At 40.3% G+C, this 17,149-nt stretch overlaps 1 protein-coding gene across 1 annotated transcript in view; it reads left to right on the top strand.

Annotated features, from left to right (window-relative positions):
- SPAG16 (sperm associated antigen 16) overlaps positions 1-17,149 on the top strand; it is a 432,785-nt gene that overhangs the window by 204,488 nt on the left and 211,148 nt on the right. The window contains exon 11 of the mRNA XM_061458176.1: positions 11,929-12,072. Within this exon, the coding sequence (XP_061314160.1) occupies positions 11,929-12,072 (144 nt within the window). The remainder of the gene's footprint in view (positions 1-11,928; positions 12,073-17,149) is intronic.

Here is a 17,149-nt window from a genome sequence, read left to right as displayed (position 1 = left end):
TTTGGGTCTCTCTAAGGTTTTTTTCCAGTATTGAAGATCTTTGCTTTCTGCTTTCTTCCCCATAAGGCTTACAGACAGCAAAGGAGAGGTGGGAAGAATTTGCCAAATATGCCATATATCGCACAGCAAATATTTTACAAATTACATGGTCTTAAAGTGCTTAGCTATGATCAGTAGGATCATATTTTTCTGCAAGCAGTTGTGCAAAATTCCACAGCAGAGCCAGGAATGGCAAACAAAAAATATTACTTGAATCTTCTAAACCAGCCTATTCAAGCCTCACAAAACAGTTCAGGAATTCTTAACCTTGGTACCGTCTTTGAAGATTAATCCACTGAGGTTCTAAAGAATGATATAGTAGAATCCGTCAGTAAGTCTATCGTTCTACAAGTCAATGTTTTCTGTAGGTATTTTCTCTCTGATATAGTGAGCAGTGTAATATGCAGCTAGAGAGTGAAGCTTTCTAAAGTTCTGCAAAAATAGAGGATAATTAAGTATCGTGACAATTTAGCAGATCAAGTGTTGGCTTTTCTTGCATTTAATGGTTTAAAATATGTATTATATCCTTTCTAAAGGATAAGTTTTAGCAGAAATCAGTGAAATGGCTCGCAGGAACCTCTTGGTTGAACTCCACAGTGTGTGTTTCTGTGTGAGAATTTGCTTAGGAAATCAGTTCCGTTCAGTGTGTTCATTAGCAATGAGGATGGTGGAATACAGAATAGCTTATAAAATATGCAGATGACACCAAGCTGTGAGGAGTTGCAAATGCCTTTCTGTATCAAATCAGAATTCAAAATAAACTTGGCAAATTAGAAAGATGGTCTGAAATCAGCAAGATGAAATTCAGTTAAGTGCTATATGACATATTTAGGAAAAAGACTTCAGCTACACAAATAGCGGTCAAGAGAACAAAGGATAACAAAGTCCACAATGCACTGTTGTCACAAACTGAGGAAATGTAATTCTGGCATGCGTGAGGAGGGATGTGGTGCCTATAATGTCGGGTAATTATTCCAAATTAAGGTTAGTGGGGTCTGAGTTGATCTATTATATCCATGTTTGGTCATGACTTTTGAAAAAGTTTAGAAAACTGCGTCAATTAGAGAACTGAGTTTGCCTAGTTTAAGACAATGTTAGTAACAACCATCTGATATATAAAGATTTTAACACAAAAGGTAGAAAGAAATTGTTCTCTCTATTCCTGAGAGAAGAGTTAAGGGAAACCTCTGTGATTTGCATTCAGAGTGAAGAGGGTTGTGCTTTAGAAAATGCTTTTTGAAGTATGAACCCCAGAAAAAGCCACCCAGAAGTGCTGTAGAACCTCCTTCTCAAGGAAAAGTCACACAAATCTGTGTTGGGTGAGTCTACACAGTCCTTCCTTAGCACAACGTGGATTAGATGATGCCTTTCAGCATATGTTTCTGTAATTCTGCGCATGAAATGGGAGTGGAGCAAACAGCTTGAAAAATTTTCCTCTTGAAACATCATGGAAAAATTGAATGGGCTTCTTCAGTGGGGAAAATTGCCTAGCAGTTGGGGCAGAGAAGCTACTCAGCAGAGCTTTGCAGGCCACATGGGGTCTGCAGCCTGCCACTTAGGGATCATGGGACTGGAGAATTACCATGAGTTCTGAACCTAAAATCCATTTCTCTCTCATACATATATATGTCCAGTTACACAGATCATCAGAGGAAGAACATGATTCGTAGATATCAACTTTGCCTCTTAGTCCTAACTGTGAAGAAACTATTTATGTAACTTTCTTCCCACAAGAGCTTCCATTAATTCTGTTGATGGAAGCATTTTTTAACATTACAGTACAGAAATAAAGCACAGAGCATAATACCCTTCTCTGCCTTCAAAAGTGAGAAAGAAACACAGAAGGGAAACTGACCTTGAAACGTTAATGCTTTGGTTCCTTATTAATTTAGAAATGGGAGTTGACAGTTTGATGCTCTAATTGCAAGTTATATCTTTAAATATTTTCTTTTATCAACCTTGATAATTTAACAGAATTTACCAACTATCAAGTTTCAAGTAGTTTTCATTCCAAACTCTTATACACCACAACACTGTTCCTAATCATCTGTGAAAAAGCTGCCATGCAACAGAAGACTGGGAATTGCTAACAGTAATGATGAAAACTAATTCAAACCAGGCCACAGGTAAAAGCTTCTGTGAAAGCAATCTGCATCTTTTCAAGTTGGCCAGGCTAAAATTGCCTCTTAGGAAAGCAGTTTGTCTTTCATTACAAAAGAAGATAAGCCATTATCTCAGTACCCAACAAGTACCTAATGCACGGGCCAAAAAAGAGGCAACAGTGATATACTGAATAGGGAAAATCTTATGTAAGTTTGCCCACATTGCCTTTCCCTTTGCTTCTCTCTCTGTGAAGTGGTTCACAACCACAGGTGCAGTGTAAAACTATAGGGGCTATTCCTTTGCCCCTGGTCTAACCCTGGTTGCCTATAGCCTCTTCCCTGCTGCTCTAAAGAGCTGTCCTGTGGGCTGCCAACTCTTTCAGAATTGGCTTCAAGACATGGCAGATGTAAGCTGATCCTGTTTCTATGCGATTCCCAGTGATGTAATTTAATACTCATATAGGACTGACTTTTCCTAAAAGAAAGTGGAATAGCATATTTCATAAAGGAAGTGATATTAGAAGTTTAGTTACATGATAATGGGCAGTATGAATCATGGTAGAAATCATTAGAGGTGAGGAAATACAGCTTTCACTCCAGAGGGAAGATATCTGGAAGGGACATCAATGTTTTAACATTTGATTGCATCTACTTGTTTGTCACTACTGTCATGCTCTCTTTTTCTTCTTGGCTTAATTACTTCTCCTTAAGGTACGCTGGGTACCAAGTAATTGACTAAGCTTGAAAAATTGATTCAGATACATATATATGGATTCTGCAGACTGAAAATAAACACTGGCTCTCTCTGTGGAGCAAGGTGGAGTTGCCTGCTGCTTTGGCTTAAGGCAGGTTAGAAATGCCCTGTTTCTGTAGTGTGTAACAGCTGACATTGTAGACTAAGTGATTCTTTTTTCATTTTTATTTTGGCCAGCAGTAATTATCAACAGCCTTGTAAGCAAAAGGAAGGAATGAATAAGTAAAGATTCTCTAAGAAGTGATGCCAGTTGTTCTTTACAAGCATTTTAGATGAAAGGCTTAGTGTTAGGTTGCAGAGATTCACAGTACACAATACTGTAATGACATAAACAATGTGCATATTATTACACAGGTTCTAGAAAAATCCTCTTTCTCTGATCTGATTAAGGATGGTATCTTGAAAAGGATTATTTATGTTTTTAAGTTGGTATGTTGTCAAATCACCAAGATGCCATCAGTGCATAATTCAGGAATGTACATATATCTTCAAAGGACTGAGAGCTAAACAGAATACATGCAGATCAGCAGGAGAATTTTGAATTTTTCTAAGATCTGATGCAGGGCCAAACTTTGTTGTTTAGAAGAAAATTATTTTCCACTGGCCCAGCATGTGCATTATCAGATCTAATGTGGTAATAGCCAGGTAGATTACAACAGTCAGCTAACGCAGATTAATGTGTTTTGATAATTGCACAAAGAGTGGATAAACAGAAAGTGATCAAAGACCGAGCATCACAAAATGGACTTTATTAATTAATCACTAAAGCTGTGTCTATATCTGTGAGTTATAACAATGTGTTTAGTACAATTATATGTGGAGGCATTGTGTGCTGTATGGAGTGTTCACTTTCTGAAGTTTTTTGTGGGGAGGAGAGCTGGTTTGGGCAAGTGAGGAAGTGTGTGAATTTACTCCACTTCTTCACATGAATAAATATGTTTTCTACTGCTGTACAGCTAAGATTGAAGATTTTGTGTACATTGTGAATAGAATGAGTACAAGAAGCTACCACTGTAAATTATGAAGCCTTTTGGCCTTTTAGAGGTACAGGTTTAAGGTTCTGGAAGAGCATTTTCTAATTATTTTCAAAGATCTGCTGGGCAGTCTAGAAGGTTAACTACAGATATGTTGAGATCCTAGAAAGTTTTCTCCCTCCTAAATCCTGAATCCTAGGAGCTTGGGAAGCAGCCAGGAATTTCACTAGACAGGATAGAGATTTTTAAGCATTGTTCTGGGTGAGATCTATCACTGACATCCAGATGGGCATTTACATAAATGAAACAAAAGATATGAGTTTTGTGCTATGAGTATTTTCCTCTACTTATGTTCATTTTATGTTGGTTCTTTTTTTTTTTCATTTCCTGCTTTCTCTTTTTTTTTTAATTGTTTTAGTTCTTATTTTCTCTTTAAAAAGTGTTTTCCCTCATTGCAAGGATGCAAAGTTACGCTTTTCAGTTACACTACCTTTGCATAATAGAACCTGGAATTAAATGTCAGGGTTATAATTACTGCTGAAGTATGCTGGCAGGTGAGACTGGATAGCTCAAGCCAAGATAAAAAGGTGGCAGAAATAACTGTATTAGGGAGATGCTGTGCAAAGAAGACATATTAGGATAAGCTGTAGCAGGCAAAATGATTGATTAGGCTTTTGTGATGTGTTTGGTTTTGATTTATTGGTGGGTTAATCTTGGCTGAGGGCCACGTGCCCACCCAGCTACTGGTGCACTCGCCCTCCTTGGCAGGACAGGAGGAGAAAACAGGCTGAGAAAGCCCATGGCTCAAGGCAAGGACCATTAATGTTGTTGTGGGCAAAGCAGACTCAACTGGGGGAAAGTTAATTTCATTTATTGCTAATTAAAACAGATTCAGGTAGTGAGAAACGGATAAACATGAAAGCAGCACCTTTCCTGCCCCTCCACTGCAGGCCTTTGCTGCAAACCCCTCAACCCTTCCATGAGGGGCAGGGTGGTATGGTCAGTTCACAGCAGTTTCTGCTCCTCCTTTCTTCTCCCTCTTTTCCCCTGCTCTGGTCCGGGCTCTCCCCACGGCTTCAGTCCTTTAGGAAAAGGCCACAATGGGGCTCTGTGGGCCACAATTCCTGACAGGAAAGTTGATCCAGCTTGGGCTGCCTGTGGGCGATGCAGGAGCTCCAAATGGCACTGGAACAGGACTCCTCTGTCTTTCGTGTTTCTGAATCTGTTGTTTCCCCACGTTTCTCTTTCCTCTCAGGAACCTGGCCTAGAACGCTGCTGGAGACGGGGCAGCCACAACTCCATCTGGGCAGCCTGCGCCAGTGCATGTCCTTGGTGGGCTCTCCCAGAGGCACCACTGGTCACTCACAGACAGGCACCGCCATTTGCTGTGCTGGGTCTGCGGCAGAGGCAGTGCAAATCAGCTGGATCAGGCTGTTCCTGGCACGGGCCCGCCCTCAGCTCTCCTCACAGAAGCCGATGGTGCGGGCAGCTTTCTGTTTATATCCTGTGCAAAATGCTTTTGTTTGCTTTTGTTTTCTTCTCATTCTCATCCTCACTACACCGCCCTGATGCTGATACGGAGGAAAATCAGAGATGTGCCAAAAGGTGTGGTGAACAAAGGGGTTAACTGCCTGTTTCCCTGTCCCTGCCTTCCTGCTCAGAAAGAAAAAGGGATTTTCAGTCCATCTTGAGGTAATAATTGGCCTTTCTACTGATATTAATTTTTTTGTGCGGTCTTCTACCCCTTTATCTGTCAATTTTAGAGATTCATCTTGCTGATAATTAGATCCTTGGAGCACGGTTGCAGAGGTAAGGAAGCAGTACCGATCCTCCACATGTAATCATGGAATCACAGAATAGTTAGGGTTGGAAAGGACCTTAAGATCATCCAGTTCCAGCCCCCCCTGCCATGGAGAGGGACACCTCACACTAAGCCATGTCACCCCAGGCTCTGTCCAGCCTGGGATGGAGCATTCACAACATCCCTGGGCAACCCATTCCAGTGCCTCATCACCCTAACAGTAAAGAACTTCTTCCTTATATCTAACCTGAACTTCCCTTGTCTAAGTTTACCCTTTATCCTATCACTGCAGTCCCTAATGAAGAGTCCCTCCCCAGCATCCCTGTCTCCCCCCTTCAGATACTGGAAGGCTGCTATGAGATCTCCATGCAGCCTTCTCTTCTCCAGGCTGAACAGCCCCAACTCTCTCAGCCTGTCTTCATACAGGAGGTGCTCCAGTCCCCTGATCATCCTCGTGGCCTCCTCTGGACTTGCTCCAACAGCTCCATGTCCTTAATCAGTAGCCATCCTCCAGAATTCAGTGTGTGTTATGTACGTTCTTGCCTTCAGAACTTCTCTGTTCTTCCATTCCAACACACCTAGAAAAACCACTGGTAAAGAAAAACTTGCCATTTCCCAGCAGTTTTCATTATAACTTTTTTTTTTCAACCACTTATAACTTCGCCCATGTATAAGTTCTCAGGTTGAAATTTCCTGTGCTAAATATCAAGAATAAGGCTGAATTCTTGTGTAAGAACACATTAGCTAAAATATTTCTGTGATAAAGAAAAATGTGTTGGGTTTAGGGTTTTTTTTTTCAGTCTCGGAGGAACTCCTCTACTCTCATATTTTGGATCAAGAAATGCAGCAGAAGAGCTTTCTGGTCTGAAAGCAGCTACTGGCATTACCAACAATCCTCTTTGCCCGTATCCGGGAATGCAAATAAATAAATTTGATCAACTCATTAAGTTCTAATAATTACATATCACAAGTGCTAGTCAGTAGAATGCTGTATTAGATTTTGGCAGCTAAATGCTGTCTATATTGAGAACATACTTTTATGTATAACTCCTATATGTCAAACCATAGAAAACTGGATTTTTCCTTCCTTTCTGCTACAGAGCAATTGGGTGAGGCTGGATAAGTCACTTAGACTACTAAGTTAGTAATTATTTTTGCATTCTTAATTCTCAGAGTGCCTAATTTTTAGACTTCTTGGGTTAGGTTTTTATTTCTGGAGCCTTCTTATTTCTACAATCTCTTGAGGTCTGTAGGAGGCTAGTAAAAATGGCTGAATATGTGGTGATTTTGTGAGATGCATTAGCCACTAAAATGGTTTTAAAATTAGAGGAGGTTTTGTGTGCCTTACTGTCCTGCATCTGTGCAATTGGATTTAACTGCTGTTATGACTTAGCAGGGGGTTGAGGTAATGCCTTTATTGTTTTATGATTGCCCTTCGCATACAAGCACTGTGTATTTTGTGCATCGAATGAAACAGGGCTCAATAGGAATGTTGCTACTTTAGGACTTGAAGGAACCTCAAGACACCAACCAGTCTTTCTCCTAACCATAATGGAAGTAATCTGTAGGTAATACACGATAGCTGTGCTGAAAGCTTTAAGAACAAGGTAATGATGGCAGATGGCTATGGGTTCCAGTGTTTCAGAAACCTTATTAACAGAAAGTTTTCCTTCACATCTGACTGAAATCTTCCCTGGCTCAGTGCAGTGTGGCTAGTGTTTGTATTAAAACAAACACACAGTTACACAGACAGATTTGGATTTAAAACTTTTTAACCTGAAGGTTGATTTTTTGTGTGTGTGAAATCAAATATAGCACATGTTGAGACCAAAAGTATTTTACATCTGAAGATACAATATTTTTATTTATGGTTCAGTCAAAATAAAATAATTTATGATTGTTTTGAAAGCAAATTACTGGGAGCACTATATATCTCCCATGGCAAGTGCTGAAGAGATGAGCATGTCTTATAATGCTAGAATGAATTGTGTAAACACGGGTATTTATATACTCAATAGCAGCAAAACTCTGAAAAGGTTTGTTTTTTTTCTCTTGGCCACGTTTCCTCTGATCCCATTTCTGTCCCAAAGGAGGAGGAGGAGAAAGCTAATGTTCCTATCACATATGTTCCATTATTGATTTCCATTGCAGTCTACCCAAAGTATTCCGTGCTGGAAATAATTAGACCCTGTGAACAGACATGAAGCAAAAATCTATACAATGCCAGCTTGCCAGAAGTGAAGACAAGGGTGCCTAATTAATGTTGCCTATAGAACGCCTTTTGGATGAATGGACTTCCCTTTCTTAGAAACAGCTCAACAGTCGTGTCGCAGATTTGCTGTTAATTAAATAGCGCTCACTGTGTGCCTGTAATAATGGCATGGAGAAAAAAAAAAACAACATTGGGCAGCAACAGCATTTTACAAGAACTCCAAGAGCTCTCCAATTAGAAGAAAAGCCTGTGAAAAATAAATCTGCAGGCTCCACAGTGATGACAAGATACTTCCTTCCGTATGAAATTCACTTTAGGGATTGTCTCAAAGCTCTTTAGGAATGTGCAGTCACTGAAGAAGTTTGGACATTTCAGAAGTTGGACAGGAAGTGAGTTGGGAGGGCTAAGGTCAGGATCTGGAAGGAAGTAGTATTTTCCTTTGAGTGAAAGGTGGACTGAAGGCAATTGAAGTTAGACCGTATAACACATCTTGGCAACTGAGAAGGCAGATATTTGGGAAAAATATAAGAGAGAGAACTGATGGAAAAGCTTCACAACAGGCATGCGCTTTGACTAATAGCAGAAATATCTAGAGGGTGGGGTTAGGGTATTGGTACCATCTTAAGGCATATCAAGGATAAGAAGGTTATGAGGGGCAGTCAACATGGCTTCACCAGGGGGAAATCATGTTTGACCAATCTCTTAGCCTTTTATGAGGAAATAACACGGTGGATGGATGATGGCAGAGCGGTGGATGTGGTCTACCTTGACTTCAGCAAAGCATTTGACACAGTCTCCCACAGCATCCTCACGGCTAAAATGAGGAAGTGTGGACTGGATGATCAGGTAGTGAGGTGGACTGCGAACTGGCTGAAGGAGAGAAGCCAGAGAGTTGTAGTCTATGGGGCTGAGTCTAGTTGGAGGCCTGTAACTAGTGGAGTGCCTCAAGGGTCAGTACTGGGACCGGTGTTATTTAATATATTCATCAACGATTTAGATGAGGGAATTGAGTGTACTATCAGCAAGTTTGCTGATGACACTAAGCTGGGAGGAGTGGCTGACACGCCAGAAGGCTGTGCTGCCATCCAGCGAGACCTGGACAGGCTGGAGAGTTGGGCAGGGAGTAACTTGATGAAATATAACAAGGGAAAGTGTAGAGTCCTGCATCTGGGCAGGAACAACCCCAGGTTCCAGTATAGGTTGGGGAATGACCTGTTAGAGAGCAGTGTAGGGGAGAGGGACCTGGGGGTCCTAGTGGACGACAGGATGCCCATGAGCCAACACTGTGCCCTTGTGGCTAAGAAGGCCAATGGCATCCTGGGGTGTATTAGAAGGGGGGTGGTTAGTAGGTCGAGAGAGGTCCTCCTTCCCCTCTACTCTGCCCTGGTGAGACCGCATCTGGAATATTGTGTCCAGTTCTGGGCCCCTCAGTTCAAGAAGGACAGGGAGCTGCTGGAGAGAGTCCAGCGCAGGGCAACTAAGATGATTAAGGGAGTGGAGCATCTCCCTTATGAGGAAAGACTGAGGGAGCTGGGTCTCTATAGTTTGGAGAAGAGGAGACTGAGGGGTGACCTTATAAGTGTCTATAAATATATAAAGGGGGAGTGTCACGAGGATGGAGCCAGGCTCTACTCAGTGGCAAACAATGATAGGACAAGGGGTAATGGGTACAAACTGGAACACAAGAGGTTCCACTTAAACTTGAGAAGAAACTTCTTCTCAGTGAGGGTGATGGAACACTGGAACAGGCTGCCCAGGGAGGTTGTGGAGTCTCCTTCCCTGGAGCCATTCAAAACCCGCCTGGACACATTCCTGTGTAACATTATCTAGGTGTTCCTGCTCCGGCAGGGGGATTGGACTAGATGATCTTTCGAGGTCCCTTCCAATCTCTAGCATACTGTGATACTGTGATACTGTGAAAAACTGGAGGGTGTCTGGTATGTGTAAGATAGATTAAGAGAAAAATGTAAGCTGTATCCATGTGACACTGCTTGCTTGTTTTTTTTCTCCAAATAACATAGTGATAGAGTTTTTCACAAACCTGAAAAATCATAGACAGGCCTGAACCAGTGATGGATCTTCCTGCCGTAGCACATGCTGTCAGTCATTTTGCAGCTGGCATCCTTTTCTCCTTCTGTAGTCTCGACTTCTGTTTCTTTTTCCCTTGCCATTCCTTGCTACATCCAGAGGAGCTTAGGACCTTGTTGCTAACAAGTAGAAGATCCTCCTGTGCTAGTCTCGCTTCTGTGTGAGGTGCGTACTGGTGGGAAAGGAAGCTCCTATCTTTTCAAGGCTCAGCGAAGGGTTTTTAGCAGCCCTGATATGGATTTATCTTTGTATTTATTAGCCCACTTATTTTCCGTGAAGCTGGTCTCTAGAATAGCAATGCTCTGTGCCTATGCATGGTGCAGAAAACAGCAGTGGGATTTTTGGTGTGTCACTGATCTCCAACAGTAGAGGGATTCTGGGACAGTTGTTCTCACCCTGTAATTTGCAGGCCACTGGCATGCCTTCTTTCATTTTAATTCTCTCCTTTTATCTCTATTCTCTCCTTACTCTTCTAGGTATCTGTTGTGGCCAGTCTAAGTGATATGATTGCTCTCTGTGCATCTCTGGAGAATTTAAATGGATCATTCCGTCATTCTCTTTTCTGCCTATAAATGCAAAGGGACTTTCTCTTCTTTAGACAAAGACAGAAAAATATTTTTTTTTCTCTTGAAGAAACTAAAGAATGGGTAAAACCCAGGCTCCTTGCTCAAGCAGTTAAATTCAGCTGATGAATCTGTAGGAATCTTCCTAGACTTTGCCTTAAACTGCAAGAATAGGTGTGTTTCGTAATGAAAACTTAGTTTCATCAATATGCTTTTAGCATGGATTTGATAGAGGGAATTATTTTTCAAACTAGAGTGGAAGCTGTAAGTCTGGTTTAGGAATTTTGTGAATTAATTTGAGTGCAAGAGAAAGGTGCTATTAAAAAAGGGATTTTTATAATATGCATTCTAAGACCTCTCTTCCAATTTGTCTGTTTATCATTGTCTCTATTCTCATTCTGTTCTAATAAGTGTTTTTCTCTGCAAACTGTGAGCTCTGATTCACAGCTGAAGTAGGAGCACATGCAGGTTATGATTCCTCTCCCTGTAGTTGCATTTTGATTCTGAAATCCAGGTTTAATATGTTTAAGTAATCTACTCCTGTGGCTTAAGTCAACTCCTGGATACTTTTTGATGTTCAACAAATAGTAAAGCATTACAATAATTTAAATCAAATAACCAAATCCATACAAAATACACTACTTGTTATCTTTCCAACTGATTGATTTTCTTCCCTGGATCCATTTTAAGCTGCACTGCAGTTGCTAAATCAAAAATAAACTGAGTTTTCAGTATAGGTGTGTGATAAGTTTATGATTTCCATTACATGCCAGTGTGCTGCATAATAAAAAATGAAAACATGTAACACATTTTGAGTATAGAATTGAAATGGATTTTCTGACCTACTCCCAGTGAATAGGTGCTAAAGTGATGGTAGAGACTGTAAATCCTGGATTGAATTATCAGTTGAGTTATTTCTCAGTGGTAGGAGACTTTAGACCTGTGGGCATAACGAATTAAAAAAAAAGCAAAAGCATTTGTCCTGTTTCCCTTTGGCCATCAGCAGCAGACTGACAAGCCACTGCTCTTCGAAGTTCATATTGGTATGGCTTGTTCATATATTACCCAGTTGCATGCTTGTAAGAGCATAATCCAACAAAGTATTTTAAAGCCTATTCAAATGTTTTAATCAACTGAAACCTCAGGAGAGGGTGGAAAAAAGCCTGGTTTCATGGAAGTCAGGCATCTTTTGTTGTTTTCTTCAGAAGTAGCAGAAACTCCTCTAGCATGTGTTTTAAATTCTTAGGAGCACAGAAGGCATCACTACTTGTTCCTTCCATCTAGAATCAGAGTCCTCTGTAGCTGTTGCCCCGAGTTAAAGAAATCTCACTGCTGTGTATTTAACATAAAATGAAATTGATACAGAATATAATGTGCTTTTCTTTTCTGTTGTAGCTTGGCTTTACATCCCCGAAAAGACATTGTAGTCACTGGCAGTGATGATCACCTCTGGAAAATGTGGGCTTTACCTGATGGGAACACCATCATGACAGGTGAAGGTCACACTGATTGGCTTTCAGGCTGCTGCTTCAATCCAAGGTTAGTGCAAACAGTCCCCTGAACAAGCACTGATCCCTTCTGGGACATATTTATTTGCTCTTTCTTTGTTCACTTGTCTACTCTGATGACTTTGTATTCTCAGTGTAACCCTGTGCTCACTGCTGAATTTCCAAACATGTAGATAAATGTTGCTCTGGCTTTCAGTGTATTGACTTAAGATTGATTGCCTTTAGTGTTTTGTGTATCTTAAACTCTGCCCGCGTGCCAGTGCACGTAACAAGGATTAATAAGCTTTTTAGGTCTCACTGTGTTCATTTGCTCCCTGTTTATGCATTATAACAAACATTGTTCCATTATTAATAATAGAAAAAAGTTGATTTCTTGTATTAGGCATTATTTGTCATATGAGTATTTGAGTTTACTTAGAGAATAAGAATACAAGCTCTCCTTCTTTCTTTTTGTAAAGTTTTGAAGCTGATTAATAAATTAAAGTGAACATTGAATGTAAGAAATAAATATTCAGGTTACAAGGGTCATGGAAATAGGCCAAACATGAAGTAGATTTCGTGGTCATTCTGTTGAAAAATAAAATGCCATTTTACTCTTTCTCAAAAAAGACCCCAACATTTATTAAGACTGAGACTGTATGTTAAAATGACTCCATCAGATTTGTAAGGCTGCAGTTGCAATGGAATTCTTTAATGTTAACATAATAAAGGTCTGCCAGGCTGCTCACTGAGATTCACTTATAAAAAGAGCATTATTAAACCTGCAACCTTTTATTTTCATTGTTTTTGTTTTTTTTTTATGAAACAATATTAGCTCTTTCCTTCACGAGAAGGAAAAATACCCTGTTCAATTACGTGGTTCTTCCTGATTTCTGATATTTTAATAGTTAGCAGGCACACACACAGAGTCATCTAAACACAGGAAAATCCCCTCCGTCTTTCAAAAACTCAAGAACATGGAGTCATGCTTTCTGGGATGAATTAAACATGCACTTACTCTTTTCTTGCGTCTCTTTCTCCTATGAAACATAGGCTTTTTCTTAAGATGCTTCCATTTCACAGTGTTCTCCTTTTCGTGTGTATCTCCTTAGAATGAATTTTCTATATTTAAAAGAATAAAATCATATTTGACTTAAATAAGTTACTGGAGGAGAGAAATGGAAGACTCAGCTTCTTATTTTAAGGTGGTAAGAGAATCGTTCTATTCTAACAGTTTGCACAGAATTTGTGAGCATGCTGGACATCCTAACTTGCAGATAAACAGAATGCTGCCTTACCTCTTACCTGTTAGGAATATAAAACTCATCACGGGGAAAGAAAGGAAAATACAATTAGAAGAGCATGTTATCATTTCTAAAGCTGCTGGGCATGCTAATCAGATTTTGATAATGCATTGTTACCATGACACCCGCTGACTCAGAGACTCAAAACTATTTTCTCATTAGTCTTTGACCAGAATACAGTCCTTTCAATACGCTTTCCTATTCCTCATTCAATTATTGAAATTAAAATGAGTTGAGGTACATCATTATTCTCTTGCAGTATAAATTGACTCCTGCTGAATGCTCTGGCGTGAATCAAAAGCGGTGCTGTTAAAATGTTGTCTTCCGTTATTGGATAAAATACATATAATGTGACAGAATACGTTTAATCATACTTTCTTTCTTTTAAGTAGGGGATTTCTAGATCTCAGGTGTTCTGGAAGTAAAAACAATTAAAAATGGAAATTTCTCATAGATTATATTCTGTAATCAAATGTAGATAGTCTCTAGCTTTGTTACTGTTTTAAAGACTTAAAATTATGTTCATGCAAAAGTTGATAAGAAAACTATTTTTCTGGCACTAGGCTATTAAATTGTGATACAGGAATCTGGGTACAACTTCCAAACTTCTGCATTCTTTCCTTTTTGTCCTCTGTTAGAGCACTTCTCTTCTGCGTTTCTGCTTTCCATCTGTAAAGTCAGGTTTAGAGCAATCTCCACCTCTACTCTGAGAAATATCTTATGTCTAGCCAAAGGATGCACATGCATGCAGAGTCACACACACCAGTCCACTTTGAAAACATCTTTGGACAGCATCAGAATGATCCACATGCTGACACTGAGCATACTAGTAATTTGAGGAGGAAGAAATCTAGAGCTGTGGTGTAAATGCAGCTAGTGCTTCTGCACATACAAATAACTGAAAACCTCAGAAATCCATTTTTACATGTTCAGAGTGTACTGCTCCTTACGGTTGTCTTAGTGCCATCACTGTGTAAAAAGAGGTGAAGTTGCAGGTCTCATTAGTAGCTGTGAAGATCTGTAACCTTCAAGCTAATGGTGTGGTTTGGTTTATATATCAACAGCTTCTTCAAAAGCAGTGAGAGAATGGGGGTTTGTAGTAAGAACTTACCTGCATACAGTAGAAAGGTAAAGGTACATTTTAGGCTCTGGACCTTGTCTGCTGATTAATACAAATTAGTGATGAGGATTGTCGTTTGAATCTTTCCCAGTACTGATGTCCAAAAATATACTTAACTATCATAATGTGCTTGAGCCTTAGGGGCAAGGACCACTGAGTTTCTGAAGAACTGTTGGATGGAGGGGGTTGGGGTCTCTCATTTTACCCTTCATTGACAATGTGCTTCATTCCACAATTTTTTTTTCTTAAAAACACATCTGCTTTGCATCTGAGCAAAGAAGAGTGAGGTGAGGGTGTGTGGTTTGCTGAAGCTTCAGAGTCTGTTGGTGTATGATTTTTTTGCATTGCACTCAGTGCTCGTCAGTCTGTACAAAGGGTCTAAGTTCCCCATGTGTTCTCCCTGCATGGCAGTAGCTCCCAGGACACTAAGGGCAGCAAACTAGCTCTGTGCATGTGGGGAGAGCAGAACATCTCTGATGTGAGTCTCTCTGCAGATCTGAGATTAGAATTTTGCCTTAAGCTTTTAGAATAAAAGTAAAACTTCAAACAGATCCTGTCATCTACAGGAGGTAGCAGCTAGAAGAAGGGAGGAGAACAGAGCTTCCTTTTTGAAGCCCAGGTGACAACTGGTCAGACTTCAAAAACAAACACTATTTTTACTTCATGTGTCTGAAGAGTCCTTTGTGATGAATTCGCTATTGCAAGTTCCTGTCACTGTTGAAAAATTTAGGAATATTTTCAATTTATCTTTTATACGTGTGAAGGAGTGAGGGAGTCAGAATGGCTTCTGACCGTTATCCACATGGGCTTCATGTTAAAAATCTGGATAGCTGAAGAGCTTTGTAGTGTACCTGCAGATACCAGGTGGCCCAAATGTTTGGAATAGCAGTCAAAAATCATAGAATCAAGTGGGTTGGAAAAGACCTTTAAGATCATCAAGTCCAACCTTTACCCCAGCACTGCTCAGTGCTCCACTAAACCATGTCACTAAGGGCCTCATCTACATGGTTTGTTTTAACAAAAATATGCTGCTTCTGCCAGTTTCCAGAGTAAGCTGACAATGTAAATGCTTCACCTTTAAGAACCATACTGTAATTTCATAAAGATATTTCATGACATGTACTAGATTTATTTATCTTTATTACTAACCTTCCTGGGTGGCTGAAGAGTGAAGCTCTGCAGTGTAGCAGAGGTGTGTGTTAATGCCCGATAAAATCCCAGTCAGCAGTAAAATACTGTATTCTTGTTCTGCGTATGTGCTGGTATAATACATAGTGTCCTTAATATATTCATAAATATTAATCAAGTCAACTGTTCTAAAATGTTTGTAGCCCTTTTCATGAACTGTTCAAGTCTATGGAATAACTGTAGGTTCTTAACAGCTATTTAAAACGCACACTGAAAATTGTTGTCAACTTGTTTGAAATGTCCTGTTCACGTGAGACAGAAGCGGAGTTGCTTGTGTTCTTTCTGTTGTTATTTCAACTCTCACAGTTACTGAGGAAAGAAATCAAAACTTTTATCAATTTGTTTATTATACCAAAAACTCCGCAGCAGTTATTTTGAGCCATGTGGATTTTCTTTAAGTTCTGTTGCTATTGGAAAACTGGAGGTGGGTATTGTCTCCTCAGTAATTAGGGGAATAAAAAAAAATTAATAGGATAACTGGATTCATGCGTCAAACATATTGAAAATAAAGGTAGTTAATGTTTGATGGCCTAGAAAAAAGTGCCAGTGAGGAGGTACAAGAGAAAGACGAGGTGCTGGGCCAAAAGAGTAAGCCATGTTCTGAAAGAACAGAAGCAGCTCAAGAATGTATCTCTCGAAGCTGAAGAAAGTAGTGTTACCGTGATGAAAACCTATGTGTGGATAGATGAGAAAGCCAGCCTTACAGAGGGACAGTACAGAAGGAATTAGCAAAATATGTTGAGGTTGGATGTGAGGGTGTGGTTGAATGGGTTGGGGAGGGAATAGCAACTCCAGGGGGGCTTGAATTCACACCAGAAGCTTTTAGAGGAATTCAGTCGCACATTAGAGCAGGCTGTGAAGGGGCCGTGATTTTGATGCTGCCTGGTTGGCTGTGGGGCTGTGGGTAGTCAGCAGTGAAACATTTATGAATGCTTGGTCTGCAGAAAGGCATAAGCACCGGTCTCTAAAACCAAGGTCTCTTCCAGCTGCATAAGGCTGAGCAGCACAGGATCACTGCTGAACTTACACTGACTAATACATAAGCAGCCAAAAGCGATGGTTTGCTTTTGGCTTCATCTATGCCCTGTTTCTAGTGGAAATTCAATGCTTGAGATGGGTAACACAGGAGTAATGGGGAAGAGGGGCAAAATTCAGTGGGAAAGGCATGCACAGACAGGAGAGAGAGACAGAATTTCAAGCTAATCAAGATCAGTTGTTCAAATTAACAGGCAGAATCTGACAGTGTTCATTGCTCACTGTATCCCAGGGGACTTCTGCTTGGAGAAGGAGGGAAACATTAAGGAGCAACAGTCAGTCTTGACAACTTGGCAGGTACATGTGTAATTTTGAAATTTCACAGTGGACACTCTTGTGCTTTAATTATCAAAATGAATTACAAGCAGGCAGCATGTTTCTGGTTTTGCCCCCTACCTTTATAGCACTTGGTCCCTGCTGAGGAGAGTCCCATTACTGATAAATGCTGATGCATCGGTCCATACCAATCCTCTTGCCAACTA

Source organism: Pezoporus flaviventris, unplaced genomic scaffold (genome assembly GCF_033815535.1).
Source record: "Pezoporus flaviventris isolate CSIRO_AGI_PZ_B2104156 unplaced genomic scaffold, CSIRO_AGI_Pfla_v1 ptg000001l, whole genome shotgun sequence".
NCBI lineage: Eukaryota > Metazoa > Chordata > Aves > Psittaciformes > Psittacidae > Pezoporus > Pezoporus flaviventris.
This window is presented reverse-complemented; position numbering and strand designations above follow the sequence as displayed.